This window comes from Hylobates moloch, unplaced genomic scaffold (genome assembly GCF_009828535.3).
Source record: "Hylobates moloch isolate HMO894 unplaced genomic scaffold, HMol_V3 SCAFFOLD_6, whole genome shotgun sequence".
NCBI classification, from domain to species: Eukaryota; Metazoa; Chordata; class Mammalia; order Primates; family Hylobatidae; genus Hylobates; species Hylobates moloch.
Window position 1 is genome coordinate 102,940,867 of NW_026652281.1, and position 15,388 is coordinate 102,956,254.

General features: G+C 41.0%; 1 protein-coding gene across 1 annotated transcript in view; it reads left to right on the forward strand.

Moving 5' to 3' along the window:
* The window catches only part of LRRC36 (leucine rich repeat containing 36), a 53,549-nt gene that overhangs the window by 6,924 nt on the left and 31,237 nt on the right, over positions 1-15,388 (forward strand). Inside the window, 4 exon segments of the mRNA XM_032157643.2 lie at positions 8,382-8,509; positions 12,980-13,152; positions 13,154-13,170; positions 14,214-14,310. Of these exon segments, the coding sequence (XP_032013534.1) occupies positions 8,382-8,509; positions 12,980-13,152; positions 13,154-13,170; positions 14,214-14,310 (415 nt within the window).

Genomic DNA, 15,388 nt, shown 5'->3' on the forward strand with positions numbered 1-15,388 from the left:
CTTTTTTTTTTTTTGAGACGGAGTCTCGCTCTGTCACCCAGGCTGGAGTGCAGTGGCGCAATCTCGGCTCACTGCAAGCTCTGCCTCCCGGGTTCACGCCATTCTCCTGCCTCAGCCTCTCCGAGTAGCTGGGACTACAGGCGCCCGCCACCACACCCGGCTAATTTTTTTGTATTTTTAGTAGGGACGGGGTTTCACTGTGGTCTCGATCTCCTGACCTCGTGATCCGCCCGCCTCGGCCTCCCAAAGTGCTGGGATTACAAGCGTGAGCCACCGCGCCCGGCCACGTGTTGTACAGTTTTATGGTTTTTGACAATTATGTCTTGTCCACCATTATTATTATTTTTATTTATTTATTTATTTATTTTTGAGATAGAGCCTCGCTCTGTTGCCCAGGCTGGAGTGCAGTGGCATGGATCTCGGCTCACTGCAAGCTCTGTCTCCCAGGTTCACGCCATTCTCCTGCCTCAACCTCCCGAGTAGCTGGGACTACAGGCGCCTGCCACTGCGCCTGGCTAATTTTTTGTATTTTTAGTAGAGATGGGTTTTCACCGTGATCTCAATCTCCTGACCTCGTGATCCGCCCGCCTCGGCTTCCCAAAGTGCTGGGATGACAGGCGTGAGCCACCGTGCCTAGCCGTCCACCATTATTTTTTATTTTTTGAGGCAGAGTCTTGTTCTGTTGCCCAGGCTGGAATGCAGTGGCACGATCTCGGCTCACTGCAACCTCTGCCTCCTGGGTTCAAGTGATTCTCATGCCTCAGCCTCCCGAGTAGCTGGGACTGCAGGCATGTACCACCATGCCTGGCTGATTTTTGTATTTTTAGTAGAGACGGGGTTTCACCATGTTGGCCAGGCTGGTCTCGAACTCCCAATCTCAGGTGATCCGCCTGCCCCAACCTCCCAAAGTGCTGGGATTACAGGCATGAGCCAGCGTGCCCGGCCAGTCATGTCCACCATTATAATAACAGTTTTACTAACCTAAAAATCCCGTGCCGCACCATCTGTTTATCCCTCCCTCACCCCAAACCCCTGACAACTATCAGGTGAAATTTGCCCCCGATATTTCACATAGGTTCTTTTCTATTTTCCCTAAGTGTGGGCCAGTCTGAGAAATAAAGGGATAGGCCGGGCGCGGTGGCTCACGCTTGTAATCCCAGCACTTTGGGAGGCCAAGGCGGGTGGATCACGAGGTCAGGAGATCGAGACCACGGTGAAACCCCGTCTCTACTAAAAATACAAAAAAATTAGCCGGGTGTGGTGGTGGGCGCCTGTAGTCCCAGCTACTCGGAGAGGCTGAGGCAGGAGAATGGCGTGAACCCGGGAGGCGGAGCTTGCAGTGTTCCGAGATTGCGTCACTGCACTCCAGCCTGGGTGACAGAGCGAGACTGCGTCTCAAAAAAAAAAAAAAAGAAAAAGAAATAAAGGGATAGAGTACAAAAGAGAAATTTTAAAGCTGGGTGTCCAGGGGAGACATCACATGTCGGCAAGTTCCGTGATGCCCCCTGAGCCATAAAACCAGCAAGTTTTTATTAGTGATTTTCAAAAGGGGAGGGAGTGTAGGAATAGGGTGTGGGTCACAGAGCTCACATGCTTCATGAGGTAATAAGATATCACAAGGTAAATGGAGGCAGGGCGAGATCACAGGACCACAGGACCGGGGTGAAATTAAAATAGCTAATGAAGTTTCAGGCACGCATTGTCATTGATAACATCTTATCAGGAAACAGAGTTTGAGAGCAGACAACTGGTCTGACCAAAATTTATTAGGCGGGAATTTCCTTGTCCTAATAAGCCTGGGAGCACTGCAGGAGACCAGGGCTTATTTCATCTCACAGCTGTGACCGTAAAAGACATCTGCCCCCAAAGCGGCCATTTTAGAGGCCTCCCCTCAGGGATGCATTCTCTTTCTCAGGGATGTTCCTTGCTGAGAAAAAGAATTCAGCGATATTTCTCCTATTTGCTTTTGAAAGAAGAGAAATATGGCTCTGTTCCGCCCAGCTCACCGGCAGTCAGAGTTTAAGGTTATCTCTCTTGTTCCCTGAACATTGCTGTTATCCTGTTCTTTTTTCAAGGTGCCCAGATTTCATATTGTTCAAACACACATGCTCTACAAACAATTTGTGCAGTTAATGCAATCATCACAGGGTCCTGAGGCGACATACATCCTCCTCAGCTTACGAAGATGATGGGATTAAGAGATTAAAGTAAAGACAGGCATAGGAAATCACAAGGGTATTGATTGGGGAAGTGATAAGTGTCCATGAAATCTTCACAATTTATGTTCTTCTGCCATGGCTTCAGCTGGTCCCTCCGTTTGGGGTCCCTGACTTCCCGCAACAGACAACCACTGGTCTTTTTTTTTTTTTTTTTGAGATGGAGTTTTGCTGTTGTTGCCCAGGCTGGAATGCAGTGGCACGACCTTGGCTCACTGCAGTCTCTGCCTCCCGGGTTCAAGCGATTCTCCTGCCTCAGCCTCCCGAGTAGCTGGGATTACGGGCATGTGCCACTACGCCCAGCTAATTTTGTATTTTTAGTAGAGACAGGATTTCTCCACGTTGGTCAGGCTGGTCTCAAACCCCCGGCCTCAGGTGATCCACCCGTCTCGGTCTCCCAAAGTGCTGGGATTACAGGCGTGAGCCACCACACCTGGCCCAACCACTGGTCTTTTATCGTTGCCTTTTTCAGAGTGTCATATAGTTGGAATCATATAGTATGTAACCTTTCAAACTGATTTCTTTCACTTAGCAATATGTATTTAAGGCTCCTCCATGTCTTTCCATGATTGATATCCCATTTCTTTTTATTGCTGAATAATATTCTACTCTGTGGATGTACCATTGTTTGCTTATCCATGTACCTATTGAAGGACATCTTGGTTGCTCTCAAGTTTTGGTAATTATGAAGAAAGCTGCTGTAAACATTCATGTGCAGGTTTGGGTGTGGACATAAAGTTTCAACTCACTTGAGTAAATACCGAGGGATTTACTTGTGTTTAGCTCTGCAAGAAACTGCCAAGTTGTCTTCTCAGGTGGCTTCACCATTTTGTAGTCCCACCAGCAATGAATGAGAGTTCCTTTTGCCCCACATCCTCACCAACATTTAGCATTGTGAAAGTTTTAAGATTTAGGCCATTCTAACAAATTTATAGTGGTATCTCATTTTAATTTGTAATTTCCTAATGATTTATGATGTTGACCATTTTTTTCATATGTTTGTTTAGTGGAGTGTCTGTTTTGGGGTTTATTTTTATTGCTTTTTAGAGACAGGTTCTTGCTATGTTGCCCAGGCTGGACTTGAACTTCTGGGCTCAAGCAATCCTTCTGTCTCAGCCTCCCCAGTAGCTGAGACTACAGGTATGTGCTACTGCATCCAGTTTTTCTTTTGCCTACTTTTTTTTTTTTTTTTTTTTTTTTTTTTTAAATAGGGTAATCTTACTTTGTTGCCTAGGTTGGAGTGCAGTGGTGCCATCATGACTCACTGTAGCCTGGAATTCTTGGTTTCAAGTGATCCTCCCACTTCAGCCTACCAAGTAGCTAGGACTACTGGGCTGTGCCACCACACTCGGCTAATTTTTTTTATTTTTTGTAGAGACAGGGTCCTACTATGTTGCCCAGGCTTGTCTCAAACTCCTGGCCTCAAATGATCTGCCTGCCTTGGACTCCCAAAGTGCTGGGATTACAGACTTGAGCCACCATGCCAGGCCCGTCATTCCTTTTTATGGCTGAGTGATAGTCCCTCTTGTGGATATACCACATTTTTGTTTATTCATTCATCTGTTGATGGGCATTTGGGTTGTTTCCATCTTTTGGATATTTTTAATAATGCTGCTATGGATGTTGGTGTACAAATATCTGTTCAGGTCCTTGCTTTCAATTCTTTTGGATATATACCCAGAAGTGGAGTTATTCTATTGTTCTTTTGTGCTCTTATTTTCATTCTTTGGTCTTCATTTCAAAAATGACCTTTTAATTTTTATTATTTCTTTCTTTTCTTTTTCTTTTTCTTTTTTCTTTTTTTTTTTGAGAAGGAGTTTCACTCTTGTTGCCCAGGCTGGAGTGCAATGGCGTGACTGCAGCCCCCGCCTCCTGGATTCAAGTGATTTTCTTGCCTCAGCCTTCTGAGTAGCTGAGATTACAGGCATGTGCCACCATGCCGAGCTAATTTTTTTGTATTTTTAGTAAAGACAGGGTTTTGCCATGTTGGTCAGTCTGGTCTCGAACTCCTGGCCTCAGGTGATCTGCCCACCTCGGCCTTCCAAAGTACTGGGATTACAGGCGTGAGCCACCACACTCGGCCTAATTTTTATTATTTCTTGAATTCTGTCTTCACTATATTCAAATTTTTTTCCTTTCTAATCATCTTTCTGAATTTGTCTATTCTAATTTACATTTTTCAGTTAATTCCCACATTTTTGGGTCTCAAGATCCCTTTACACCTTAAAAAATCATTGAGGGCTGGGCGTGGTGGTTCATGCCTGTAATCCCAGCACTTTGGGAGGCCGAGGCAGGTGGGTCACCTGAGGTCGGGAGTTTGAGACCAGCTTGCCCAACATGGAGAAACTCCATCTCTGCTAAAAATACAAAATTAGCTGGGTGTGGTGGCGTATGCCTGTAATCGCAGCTACTCGGGAGGCTGAGGCAGGAGAATCGCTTGAACCCAGGAGGCAGAGGTTGTGATGAGCTGAGATGGCGCCATTGCAGTCCAGCCTGGGCAACAAGAGTGAAACAACGTCTCAACAAAAAAAAAATTATTGAGGACCTCAAAGAGCTTTTGTTAATGTGGACTTTATCTACTAATATCTACCATACAGAAATTAAAACTGAGAAAAATTTAAAATATTTATTAACTTATTAATAGGTAACCATAACATAGACATTATATAATATAAATATTTTTATGAAAAATAACTATTTCCTAAAATAAAAAAATAGTGAGGAAAGTATCACTGATTTATATTCTTGCAAACCTCCTTAATGTTTTGCTTAAAAGAAGACAGCTAGATTCTCATATCTGCTTCTATATTTAATTTGTTATGATATATTGTTTTGCTTGAAATACGTGAAAAAAGTCTGGCCTCATATAGAAATGTAGTCGGAAAAGGAAGGAATATTTTAATAGTCTCTCATCGAATTTTTTATATTCTTCTTTGATACAATATGAAAACAGGACAAGTGGTAGTTTCTTAAAGTTTAGTTGAATGTGGAATCTGAAACATCAATGAAATTTTTGTACTGTTACTTCAAAATCTATTGGTATATCTTACATATGGATGAATCTTTTACCCATGCATGATTTTGTAACGTTACACATTGGTCATTTGAAAAATATTGACTCACTAAGTTATGTAGATCTTCCAAATATTGACAAATTTCATTATATAATGTTTAAAAATCATGTTTGTTAATATCATCATCAATGTCATTTGAAAAACCTTTTAAGTGTTGAGAAGCCGTCAAGTTCATGGTGGCAGATAAAAGCTTTTCAAATTTCTAATTTCTGCTTGGAAGCTGAAATTTTTTTTTTTTTTTTTTTGAGACAGAGTCTCGCTCTGTCGCCCAGGCTGGAGTGCAGTGATGTGATCTTGGCTCACTGCAACCCCTGTCTCCTGGGCTCAAGCAATTCTTCTGCCTCAGCCTCCTGAGTAGCTGGGATCACAGGCATGTGCCACCATGCCTCGCTAATTTTTGTATTTTTGGTAGAGACGTGGTTTCACCATGTTGGCCAGGCTGGTCTCGAACTCCTGACCTCAAGTGATCCGTCCACCTCAGCCTCCCAAAGTGTTGGGATTGCCCACATGAGCCACTGCACCCAGCCATGATTCATTCTTAAGGTTGCCAGTAGCTTTTGCTCTTGCACCATAAGTGTAAATGTTAATACTGTAAAAAAAAAAAGACAATTAGTGTCTTCATATTATTATGAAAATAATTCTTTAAAAGTAGTTTTAACTTTGTGGACCCCTGTACATGTCTCAGGGACCTCCAGGGGTTTAGGCACCATACTTTGAGAGCTGCTACATTGCTATGATGTTTTTAAGCTTGTTTTGAAATATTAAGTTACAGTTTTCATTTGTGGATGTATCTTTCTGGAGTGCTTTTAATTTTAGGGGTATTACTCTGCTCATTTAAAAAAATAATAACCTCATATAAGATTTGACTATAATCCTTTTCTGTGGCTCTTTAAGTACAGTTAAGTTTTCGTACACTTTTAGGTGGGAAAGGTGGACCAGAATAGCTTTTTTAGTTTCAAGGTTTTGGAGCTCCCTCTTCTGTTGTGTTCACAAAATAGTGTAACATATGACATGCTTCCTGAGATCCGTCCACTCTGCTTTCGTCCCCTATTCATATCTGGACCTTTTATTTCCTTTGCATCTATGTCCCTGCTCCATTCAATGTAGATTCTACTCCCACTAATTTCTCCGTGGTATGCGTCTTGTCCTGAAAGGGATCTTTGGTTTATGACTTTTTAAAGCTTATGGGGGCCAGGCACGGTGGCTCACGCCTGTAATCCCACACCACTTTGGGAGGCCAAGGCAGGTGGATCACCTGAGGTCAGGAGTTCGAGACTAGCCTGGGTAACATAGTGAAACCCCGTCTCTACTAAAAGTACAAAAATTAGCCAGGCATAGTGGCTCACACCTTAATCCCACCTACTTGGGAGGCTGAGGCAGGAGAATCACTTGAACCCAGGAGGTGGAGGTTGCAGTGAGCCAAGATTGCACCATTGCACTCCAGCCTGGGTGACGAGTGAGATTCCATCTCAATAAATAAATAAATAATAAAATAAAATAAAGTTTATGGGACCCAGACTGGTCTAGCACCTTAAGATCTTATTTCAGTGCAGTCTCCTGGCACTTATCTGCAAACTGGATTCTGTAGAACTCTCTTCAAGTTTTGATTGCTATTCGCAGTTTGGCCTACCACCCTTGCCAGTGAGTTCTTGCTGACAGTTTTGAGATTCTCCTCTTTTCAGTGCTGTTAGTAGTCTAATTGACACCCAGGCTCAGTGGCTCATGCCTGTAATCCCAGCACTTTGGGAGGCTGAGACTGGTGGATCACCTGAGGTCAGGAGTTCAAGAGCAGCTTGGCGAAACCCCATTTCTACCTAAAATACAAAAAATTAGCGGGGTGTGGTGGTGCACACCTGTATTCCCAGCTACTTGGGAGGCTGAGGCAGGAGAATCGCTTGAAGTCGGGAGGCGGAGGTTGCAGTGAGCTGAGATCGCGCCACTGCACTCCAGCTTGGGCAAAAGAGCGAGACTCCATCTCAAAAAAAATAGAAAAAAATGTCTAGTTGACTTTTATCTACTTCTTCTCATATATATATTCTATATACATATTCTATAGAATATAGAATATATAGATATATATATTATAGAATATATAGATTCTATAGAATCTAGAATATATAGATTCTATAGAATCTAGAATATATAGATTCTATAGAATCTAGAATATATAGCTTCTATAGAATCTAGAATATATAGCTTCTATAGAATCTAGAATATATAGCTTCTATAGAATCTATAGAATCTATAGAATCTATAGAATATATTCTATAGAATCTATATATTCCACACACACACACACGCATTCTCTCTTTAAAAACAGTTATACATGCAAAAAAGTTATATTTTCCATCACTTAATTTCTTAAAGATCTTTCCATATGAACATCTATAAATCTACCTCATTCTTTTTCATGGTTGTATTATGGTAATTAACACTTGTGTAGCACTTACCATGTGGCCCGGCACTGTTCTATGTTTTGTACATATATATTAATTTAATTCTTGTAACACCTTATGAATTGAGTACAATTGTTACCCCCATTTTACAGATGAGGAAACTGATGCACAGAGAGGTTAAGTGACTTGAACAAGGTCACAGATGTAGTATATTGTCTTTCGTATCAATGTACTATTATTTAGGCTGTCTAGCTCTATTTTTCTGCTGATGGATCTTTGACAGTTTTCTATTTCTTTCTTTTTAATTTTTTTTACTATCTTAAAACCGCTCTGAAATTGACATCCTTGTGCTATATTTTATATAACCTGCCAAAATTTTATGGCTATTATCCATAGGGCTAAATCCTAGCAGTGGGTTTGCTGAATATCTTTTGAAATTTTGTTTTGAGAACTTTTGGAGACTTTTAGTACATCCTTCAGGGAAATTAGAAAAACCCAAGGGCTCTATAAAACTAAGGTTCAATGTCACTATATTAGACCATACTGCTGCTTTTAAAAAGAAGATCTGATCTTATGAGGCTTGGATGTAGGGCCTTTCACAGTTGAGATATGGGAGGAAGAAAGGCCTACTTTCACTGACTCTGCTGTTGATCCGAGCAGGGATCATAATATATCTACTGATGATCTCTTTTCAGAACTGGTGGAGTCTCTTTCATTGCAGGGATCTTATGCTGGAAAAATCCATTCCATTGGTGATGTCTTCAGAAATTTTAAAAATCTCCGATCCTTAGATTTATCAAGGAATTTGATCACTAGCCTTAAGGTAAGTTCTATATTCTATGACCAGCCAGGTCTGCCCAATTTATTTTTTTGATGGGAAGAAATAAGAGATCATGTCATCCTGGGGAATATAGGACCTTCCCTTTAAATGATTCCCAACTAATTATTTATTATAAAATTCTTTCAACTTTGCAGTATATTTTAAATTGTTATAAAATATTAGGAGGGGAATTTATTTTATATTCTGGGAAAACTATATTAAGATATCACTGTCTAGAGCAAATGCATAAATTTTAATGTGTATAAAAAATTATGAAGAACACTTGTAAAAGTACAGATTCTCAGTCCCTACTGTGAGAGTTGTCTGATTTAGTAGGTCTAGGGTAGGCTCAGGACATACTCAGGGGATTCTGATCATGGTTGTACCTGGAGCATACATGGAGAAACACTGGCCTGTGTTGTTATTGTGGGTTTTTTCTATGAGGAGAAGGAAGGTGTGGTATTGGGAAAATTTAAGTCGGGGGATGGTGGAGTAGAGGGCAGTATAGGAAGGCAGGAGGGACCAAGCATGAACAGTGTGCGTGTGGATTAGCAAACACGCACAAAGAACTCTACAAACGTGAGTGTACACACACAGAGATGGAGTTTTGTTTTCTTTGTGATAGACCCCCAAATACTGCTTCTTCCTCATGTTCCCATTTTGCCCAAGCTCTGTACCTGTCTTGGCAAAGCCCGTCTATGCAAGATCGGGAGTGACAAAGACTCACAGATGCTATCCAGGATTAGTTACCGATCTCCTGGGTCATCTACCAGTTTTGCACTTCCTAGGGGATATTTGTTCAACAACACATCCAGACCCAATCCCAACGTTTAGCTAAGGGCCTATAAGATCAAAAGCCCCAACAAGATCAAATTTCCATCTAGGACTCTAAAATCAGTAACTCCAAGTTCAACTAGGTCTTTAGACTATTTTTTAGCAGCCATTTATATTTGGCCTGTCAGTTTCAGAAAGGATTAGTTCTTTCAGAGGTGATAGCATCCAATTTAAAAAATGAAAAGATGGCCGGGCACAGTGGCTCATGCCTGTAATCCCAGCACTTTGGGAGGCCGAGGCGGGCAGATCACAAGGTCAGGAGATCGAGACCATCCTGGCTAACACAGTGAAACCCTGTCTCTACGAAAAATACAAAAAAAAAAAAGCCAGGCGTAGTGGTGGGCGCCTGTAGTCCCAGCTACTCGGGAGGCTGAGGCAGGAGAATGGCATGAACCCGGGAGGTGGAGCTTGCAGTGAGCTGAGATCGCGCCACTGTACTCCAGCCTGGGTGACTGAGCGAGACTCCGTGTCAAAAAAAAAAAAAAGAAAAGATAAAATATAAAAATAAAGTATTAGTTCAGAGTTGCTTAGGTCTCTTTTGTTTGTTTATTCTTTTTCTGGCTAAAAAATTAAGTGAACATTGCTGTAATTTGTTTTTATACTTCCTTTCTTTCCACTTCTGTAAATTGGGTGAAAAACTTATGAAAATTAATCAAATTAGGGCTGGGCATGGTGACTCACACCTGTAATGCAGCGCTTTGGAAGGCTGAGGCAGCCAGATTGCTTGAGCCCAGGAGTTCAAGACCAGCCTGAGCAATGAGACCCCTATCTCTATTTTAAAAAATCAAGTTGGCTGGGCACAGTGGCTCATGCCTGTAATCTCAGCACTTTGGGAGGCCAAGGTGGGCGGATCACGAGGTCAGGAGTTCGAGACCAGCCTGGCCAACATGGTGAAACCCCATCTCTACTAAAAATACAAAAATTAGCCAGGCGTGGTGGCAGGCGCCTGTAGTCCCAGCTGCTTGGGAGGCTGAAGTAGGAGAACTGCTTGAACCCGGGAGGTGGAGGTTGCAGTAAGCCAAGATCGCACCACTACACTCCAGCCTGGGCAAAAGAGTGAGACTGTCTCAAAAAAAAAAAAAAAATCAAGTTAACACGTGTAATCAAATAGAACATATATAAGACTCCTGGTACAGTGCTTGGCATATAGGAAGCACTCAGTAATGTTAGTTTTCTATATTTTTTGAATCTATGATTTTTATTTATTTATTTTTTTGAGACAAAGTCTCACTCTTTCGCCCAGGTTGGAATGCAGTGGTACAATCTCGGCTCACTGCAACCTCCGCCTCCCAGGTTCAGGAGATTATCCTGACTCAGCCTCCTGAGTAGCTGAGATTACAGGCACCCACCACCACATCCAGCTAATTTTTGTATTTTTAGTAAAGACAGGGTTTCACCATGTTGGCCAGGGTGGTCTCGAACTCCTGACCTCAGGTGATCTGCCCACCTCAGCTTCCCAAAGTGCTGGGATCACAGACATAAGCCACCATGCCCAGCCGCATCTGTGACTTTATATTAATCTTTAACAGTTCTGAATCCCTTTGTTTAATTTTCCTGAGAGAAAAAGGTTTGTGATTATTCGTAGTGTAACTTTGGGGAATATATAAATTCATGCCAACTGGTAAAAGTGAGAGGATAAGAAAGAGTTTCCTTAATTTTTACACTGAGAGACATTAAAAGATGACTTGAGCCAGGTGTGGTGGTTTATGTCTGTAATCCCAGCACTTTGGGAGGCTGAGGCAGGAGGATCACTTGAGGCAAGGAGTTTGAGACTAGCTTGAGCAACAAAGCAAGACCCCGTCTCTACAAAACAAAAACAAACAAACAAAAACCATAGTTGGTGGTGCGTGCCTATAATCCCAGCTATTTGGGAGGCTGAAGCAGGAGGATCCCTTGCCCCAGGAGTTCAAGGCTGCAGTGAGCCATGTTCGTGCCACTACACTCTAGCCTGGGTGACAGAGCAAGATCCTCTCTCAGAAAAAACCAAAAAACAAAAAAACTTGAGCTGGGCCATTAGACCATGAAAGACAGTCCTGAGAGTGAGGCCAAGGGCACTGATAGCTATTCCTCACCACTGACCCATTAACAATATGGAAGTTAATGGAATTGGAGAAAAAACAAAATAAAACAAAACAAAAACAAATACAAAACGAAAGAAATGCATCAAAGTATAAACAGGGTTGTGTTGGGAATGTTTTGTATCTATCTGAGTTTTCTAAATTTCTTGCAATGACAAAATGATAATTTTAAATGGGAGGAGAATAAAAACATTATTTTATAAATACATCATGGAAAATAATTTCACCTTTCTGAAATAATTCTCAATGACAGAATTCCTTCTATGGAAAGCATTTTTACTTTTTTTTTTTTTTTTGCATTTTTACTATTAAAAGTATATGATTAACCAGGCACAGTGGCTCATGCCTGTAATCCCAACACTTTGGGAGGCCAAGGAAGGATAACTGCTTGAGCTCAGGAGTTCAAGACCAGCCTGGGCAACATAGTAAGACATTGTCTCTACTAAAAATAAAAAAATAGTTAGCCAGGTGTGGTGGCACATGCCTGTATTCCCAGCTACTCAGGGGCTGAGGCGAGAGGATCACTTGAGCCCAGGAAGTCAGGGTTGCAGTGAGCTCTGATCGTGCCACTGCACTCCAGCCTGGGCGGTAGAGTGATACCCTGTCTAAAAAAAAAAAAAAAAGTATGCGATTATACATATATGTACATGTTTTGAAATTGTCCTGAAATTTAGTATTGGGCAAAAGCAGCTAACTAGCTAAATACATACAGATGAAATCTTTTCAATAGCAGGTTTCAGCAGAGGAAGAAAATTGTGGCTTTTCCTCTTGAGTTTGCCAGTCCTGATTGTACTGTTGCCAGTTAGGTAGAGGGTGGGGTTGCTAAATCTACAAGAAAGAGAACTGAACAAGGAAGAACATTTCTGCAAAGGAGAACTGACTGATTGATTAAATGGGAAGCTTGCATGGTAGCAGGAACTCTGAAGAGGAAAACAAACACAGTCTAGGAGGCCTAGACTGGTCCAGGAGGGAGGACTTGGAGACAGCATTGTTTTGTTTCCCTAATTAGTCCTTTGACCATATAAGTGAGGCACTGAGATATAAGAACACAACACAACACACACACACATACACACACACACACACACACACACTCTTTTTGTTTATTTTTTAACCATGCCCCTTTCCCCCAGAACCAGCTTTTTTGCTTACCTCCCTTCTTGTAAATTAAGGTGCTTGTGGGATCAGGAGATGGGTTGGAACAAAAGTGAGAGAATTCTAATGTGGCTTGGCCACTGGGAAACCACTGTGAAGCATTGGATTGCATTGGGAGAATAATTGGAGAGCCAACAGAAATGGAGAATTGACTGCAGATATTTGAATATCAAAAGAAGGAAATGTATTATATATATGAATTATTTAACATATGGAACACCCAGTGCTCATGGACTGCAGTGGTCTTATTCTCAGACAAGTTAAGTGGGAGTTCCAGCCCTGTCTTTCTCACGGGGACTCGGATAATATGTTTAAGGACAGAAAGTAACATATATTTCCACGTTTATCTATGAGGTTCCTAGTCTTTACCAATATGCCATTTCATAATGTGGTGTTTTCCTTGTAGGGAATCCAGTATTTATGTTCACTCCAAGACCTGAATTTATATTATAACAACATTCCTTCATTAGTGGAAGTGTCCCGTCTACAACCGTTACCCTTCCTCAAAGAACTGGATTTGAGACTTAATCCTGTTGTAAGGAAAGATACAGATTATAGGCTCTTTGCTGTATATACACTATAAACTGGAGAAATTAGGTAAGACCTTCCTTCTCTGTTCCTTTCCACAGAATCTTACTTTAAATCAGCTGCCCCTTAGCCTTTTGGATGTTGGCCCAGAGTGTGCACTGGCAGGATGTATTTGTTTATTAGTCAATATTTATGTAACTCTTTTGTGTTGGCAGGATGTATGACGAGTTCTTTTATTGTTTATTGAATGACAGTCTATGATTTTATCAGTTACTTCCAGCTTTAGTTTTCTTCAGTTGATAGTTTCACCGCCCCTTCCTCCTCAACACAAAATTTCCAGATTGAGAATTATTTTTCCAGGTGCCCCAACTTTGCAACTGTATTAGCAATAGAAAGCTGATACAATTTATTTGGGGGCTTAGTTGGCAAGAAAGAAGAAATATTCCTTCAAATGAGCTGGTCTGTATTTTCTTATTATTTTACTTTATTTTTTATTTATTTATTTATTTTGAGACAGGGTCTCACTCTGTTGCCCAGGCTGGAGTGCAGTGGCACGATCTTGGCTCACTGCAGCCTGGACCTCCCGGGCTCAAGCAATTCTCACATTGCAGTCTCCCAAGTAGCTGGGACTACAGGCACGCACCACCACACCCAGCTAATTTTTGTATTTTTTGTAGAGACAGGGTTTCATCATGTTGCCCAGGCTGGAGTTCCTTATAATTTTATTGTTGAGTATACATTTCTTATTGATATAAAATTGGATTTCACGTGGCCCTGGGAAAGTAATTGTAGGGAAACTAAGTAAACTCTTTCAGACAATGGTATGACTTTCAGCCCTAACATTAGGCCTTTGAATTGTTTACTGTCCAAGCTCTGCTTTCCTGAAGGGTAGTTGCAACTGTGAGGCAGTGGTCGCTGTGGCTCCCTGCAGTCTCCCTGAGTTACTGCCTGCTCCAGTGACAACATAATAGCATTATTTTGTGACCTGTCTCTAACACACCAAGATGAGACTGGTCTTAATTTTTCCTCTGTGAATATGGTTTTCTGATTAACTACTAGTTATGTTTACGCCAAAAAAAGAAACATACTCAGACCACGGTTTTTGCCTCCAGATGACTGAACTGTACGTGAAGGTGAGAGAAAAGCTGCCAAGCTGCATTTTAGTCAGTTGGGCAACAGTGAAAATTTTCTTTTAGAGGTGGAAAAAAGGTAAGAAGATTCTTTACAAAATTTTTAAAGTTTGGTTCTGGACATAGGAAATAGTGAATTCCTGCTTAGCTTTCTTCATTTTCCAGCAGAAATTTCCCACAAATTGTAAGAATCCTCAGATCAGGAATAAAAGTATTTATTCTGCAAACTGAGATTTATCTGGGATGATAATCTGGCCCTCAGTGAGTGCATTCCTGTTTTCTTGAACTTTGGGTATAATTGTTATAACTTCTCTAAAGTTGTTGTTCACAGGTTATAGATAGGGATACTATGAGATTACTTATAAGTATAAATGCTTACCAACTCTTTCTCGGTAGAGTTATCAATCAGTTCCTGATCTTTTCCTATTGAATTAGGATTACATTACCATGGGCAAGATTGTTAGAGATACATTTGTTAAAGGAAGGGAAGAGAAGCATTTGTCTTCAAAACAAAAAGTGAACAAACCTTGAGGCTCTAAAATTTCTGAATGGTAGCTTTGTCCATTTCTTGTTACTAAAATCCTATCAAAAGAAGTTACCATTATCTTCTACCCCCAAACCTATGCTTTTTAAAAAGTAGCTTTATTATTTTTAAAAAATAAATAGCAGTCCATTACAATTTTAATAATACAGAAAAGTACACTGAAAAAAGTCAAAATCACTTCATATCCTACAACTGAGAGTTAACTATTAGTAATGTTTGGTATATATCCTTCCAGATATCCTTGTACTATAGACACATATAGATAATATCAGCATTTTTTTTTTGATGACAAAGGTAATATATGCTTATTGTTGAGAATTTGGAAAGTACAGAAAAAAAACACAAGGGATAAAATAAGTAATTCATAATCCTACCATTCAGAAAGAAACATTCATTATATTCTGGTAAATATCCTTCTTTTTTTCTTTTTGAGACAGGGTCTTGCTCTGTCACCCAGGCTGGAGTGCAGTGGTGCGATCTTGGCTCACTACAACCTCTGCGTTCCGGGTTCAAGTGATTCTGCTGCCTCAGCCTCCTGTGTAGCTGGGATTACAGGTGCACACCACTGCCTAGCTCACCATTTTTAATTTAACAAGATACCATGAACATATCC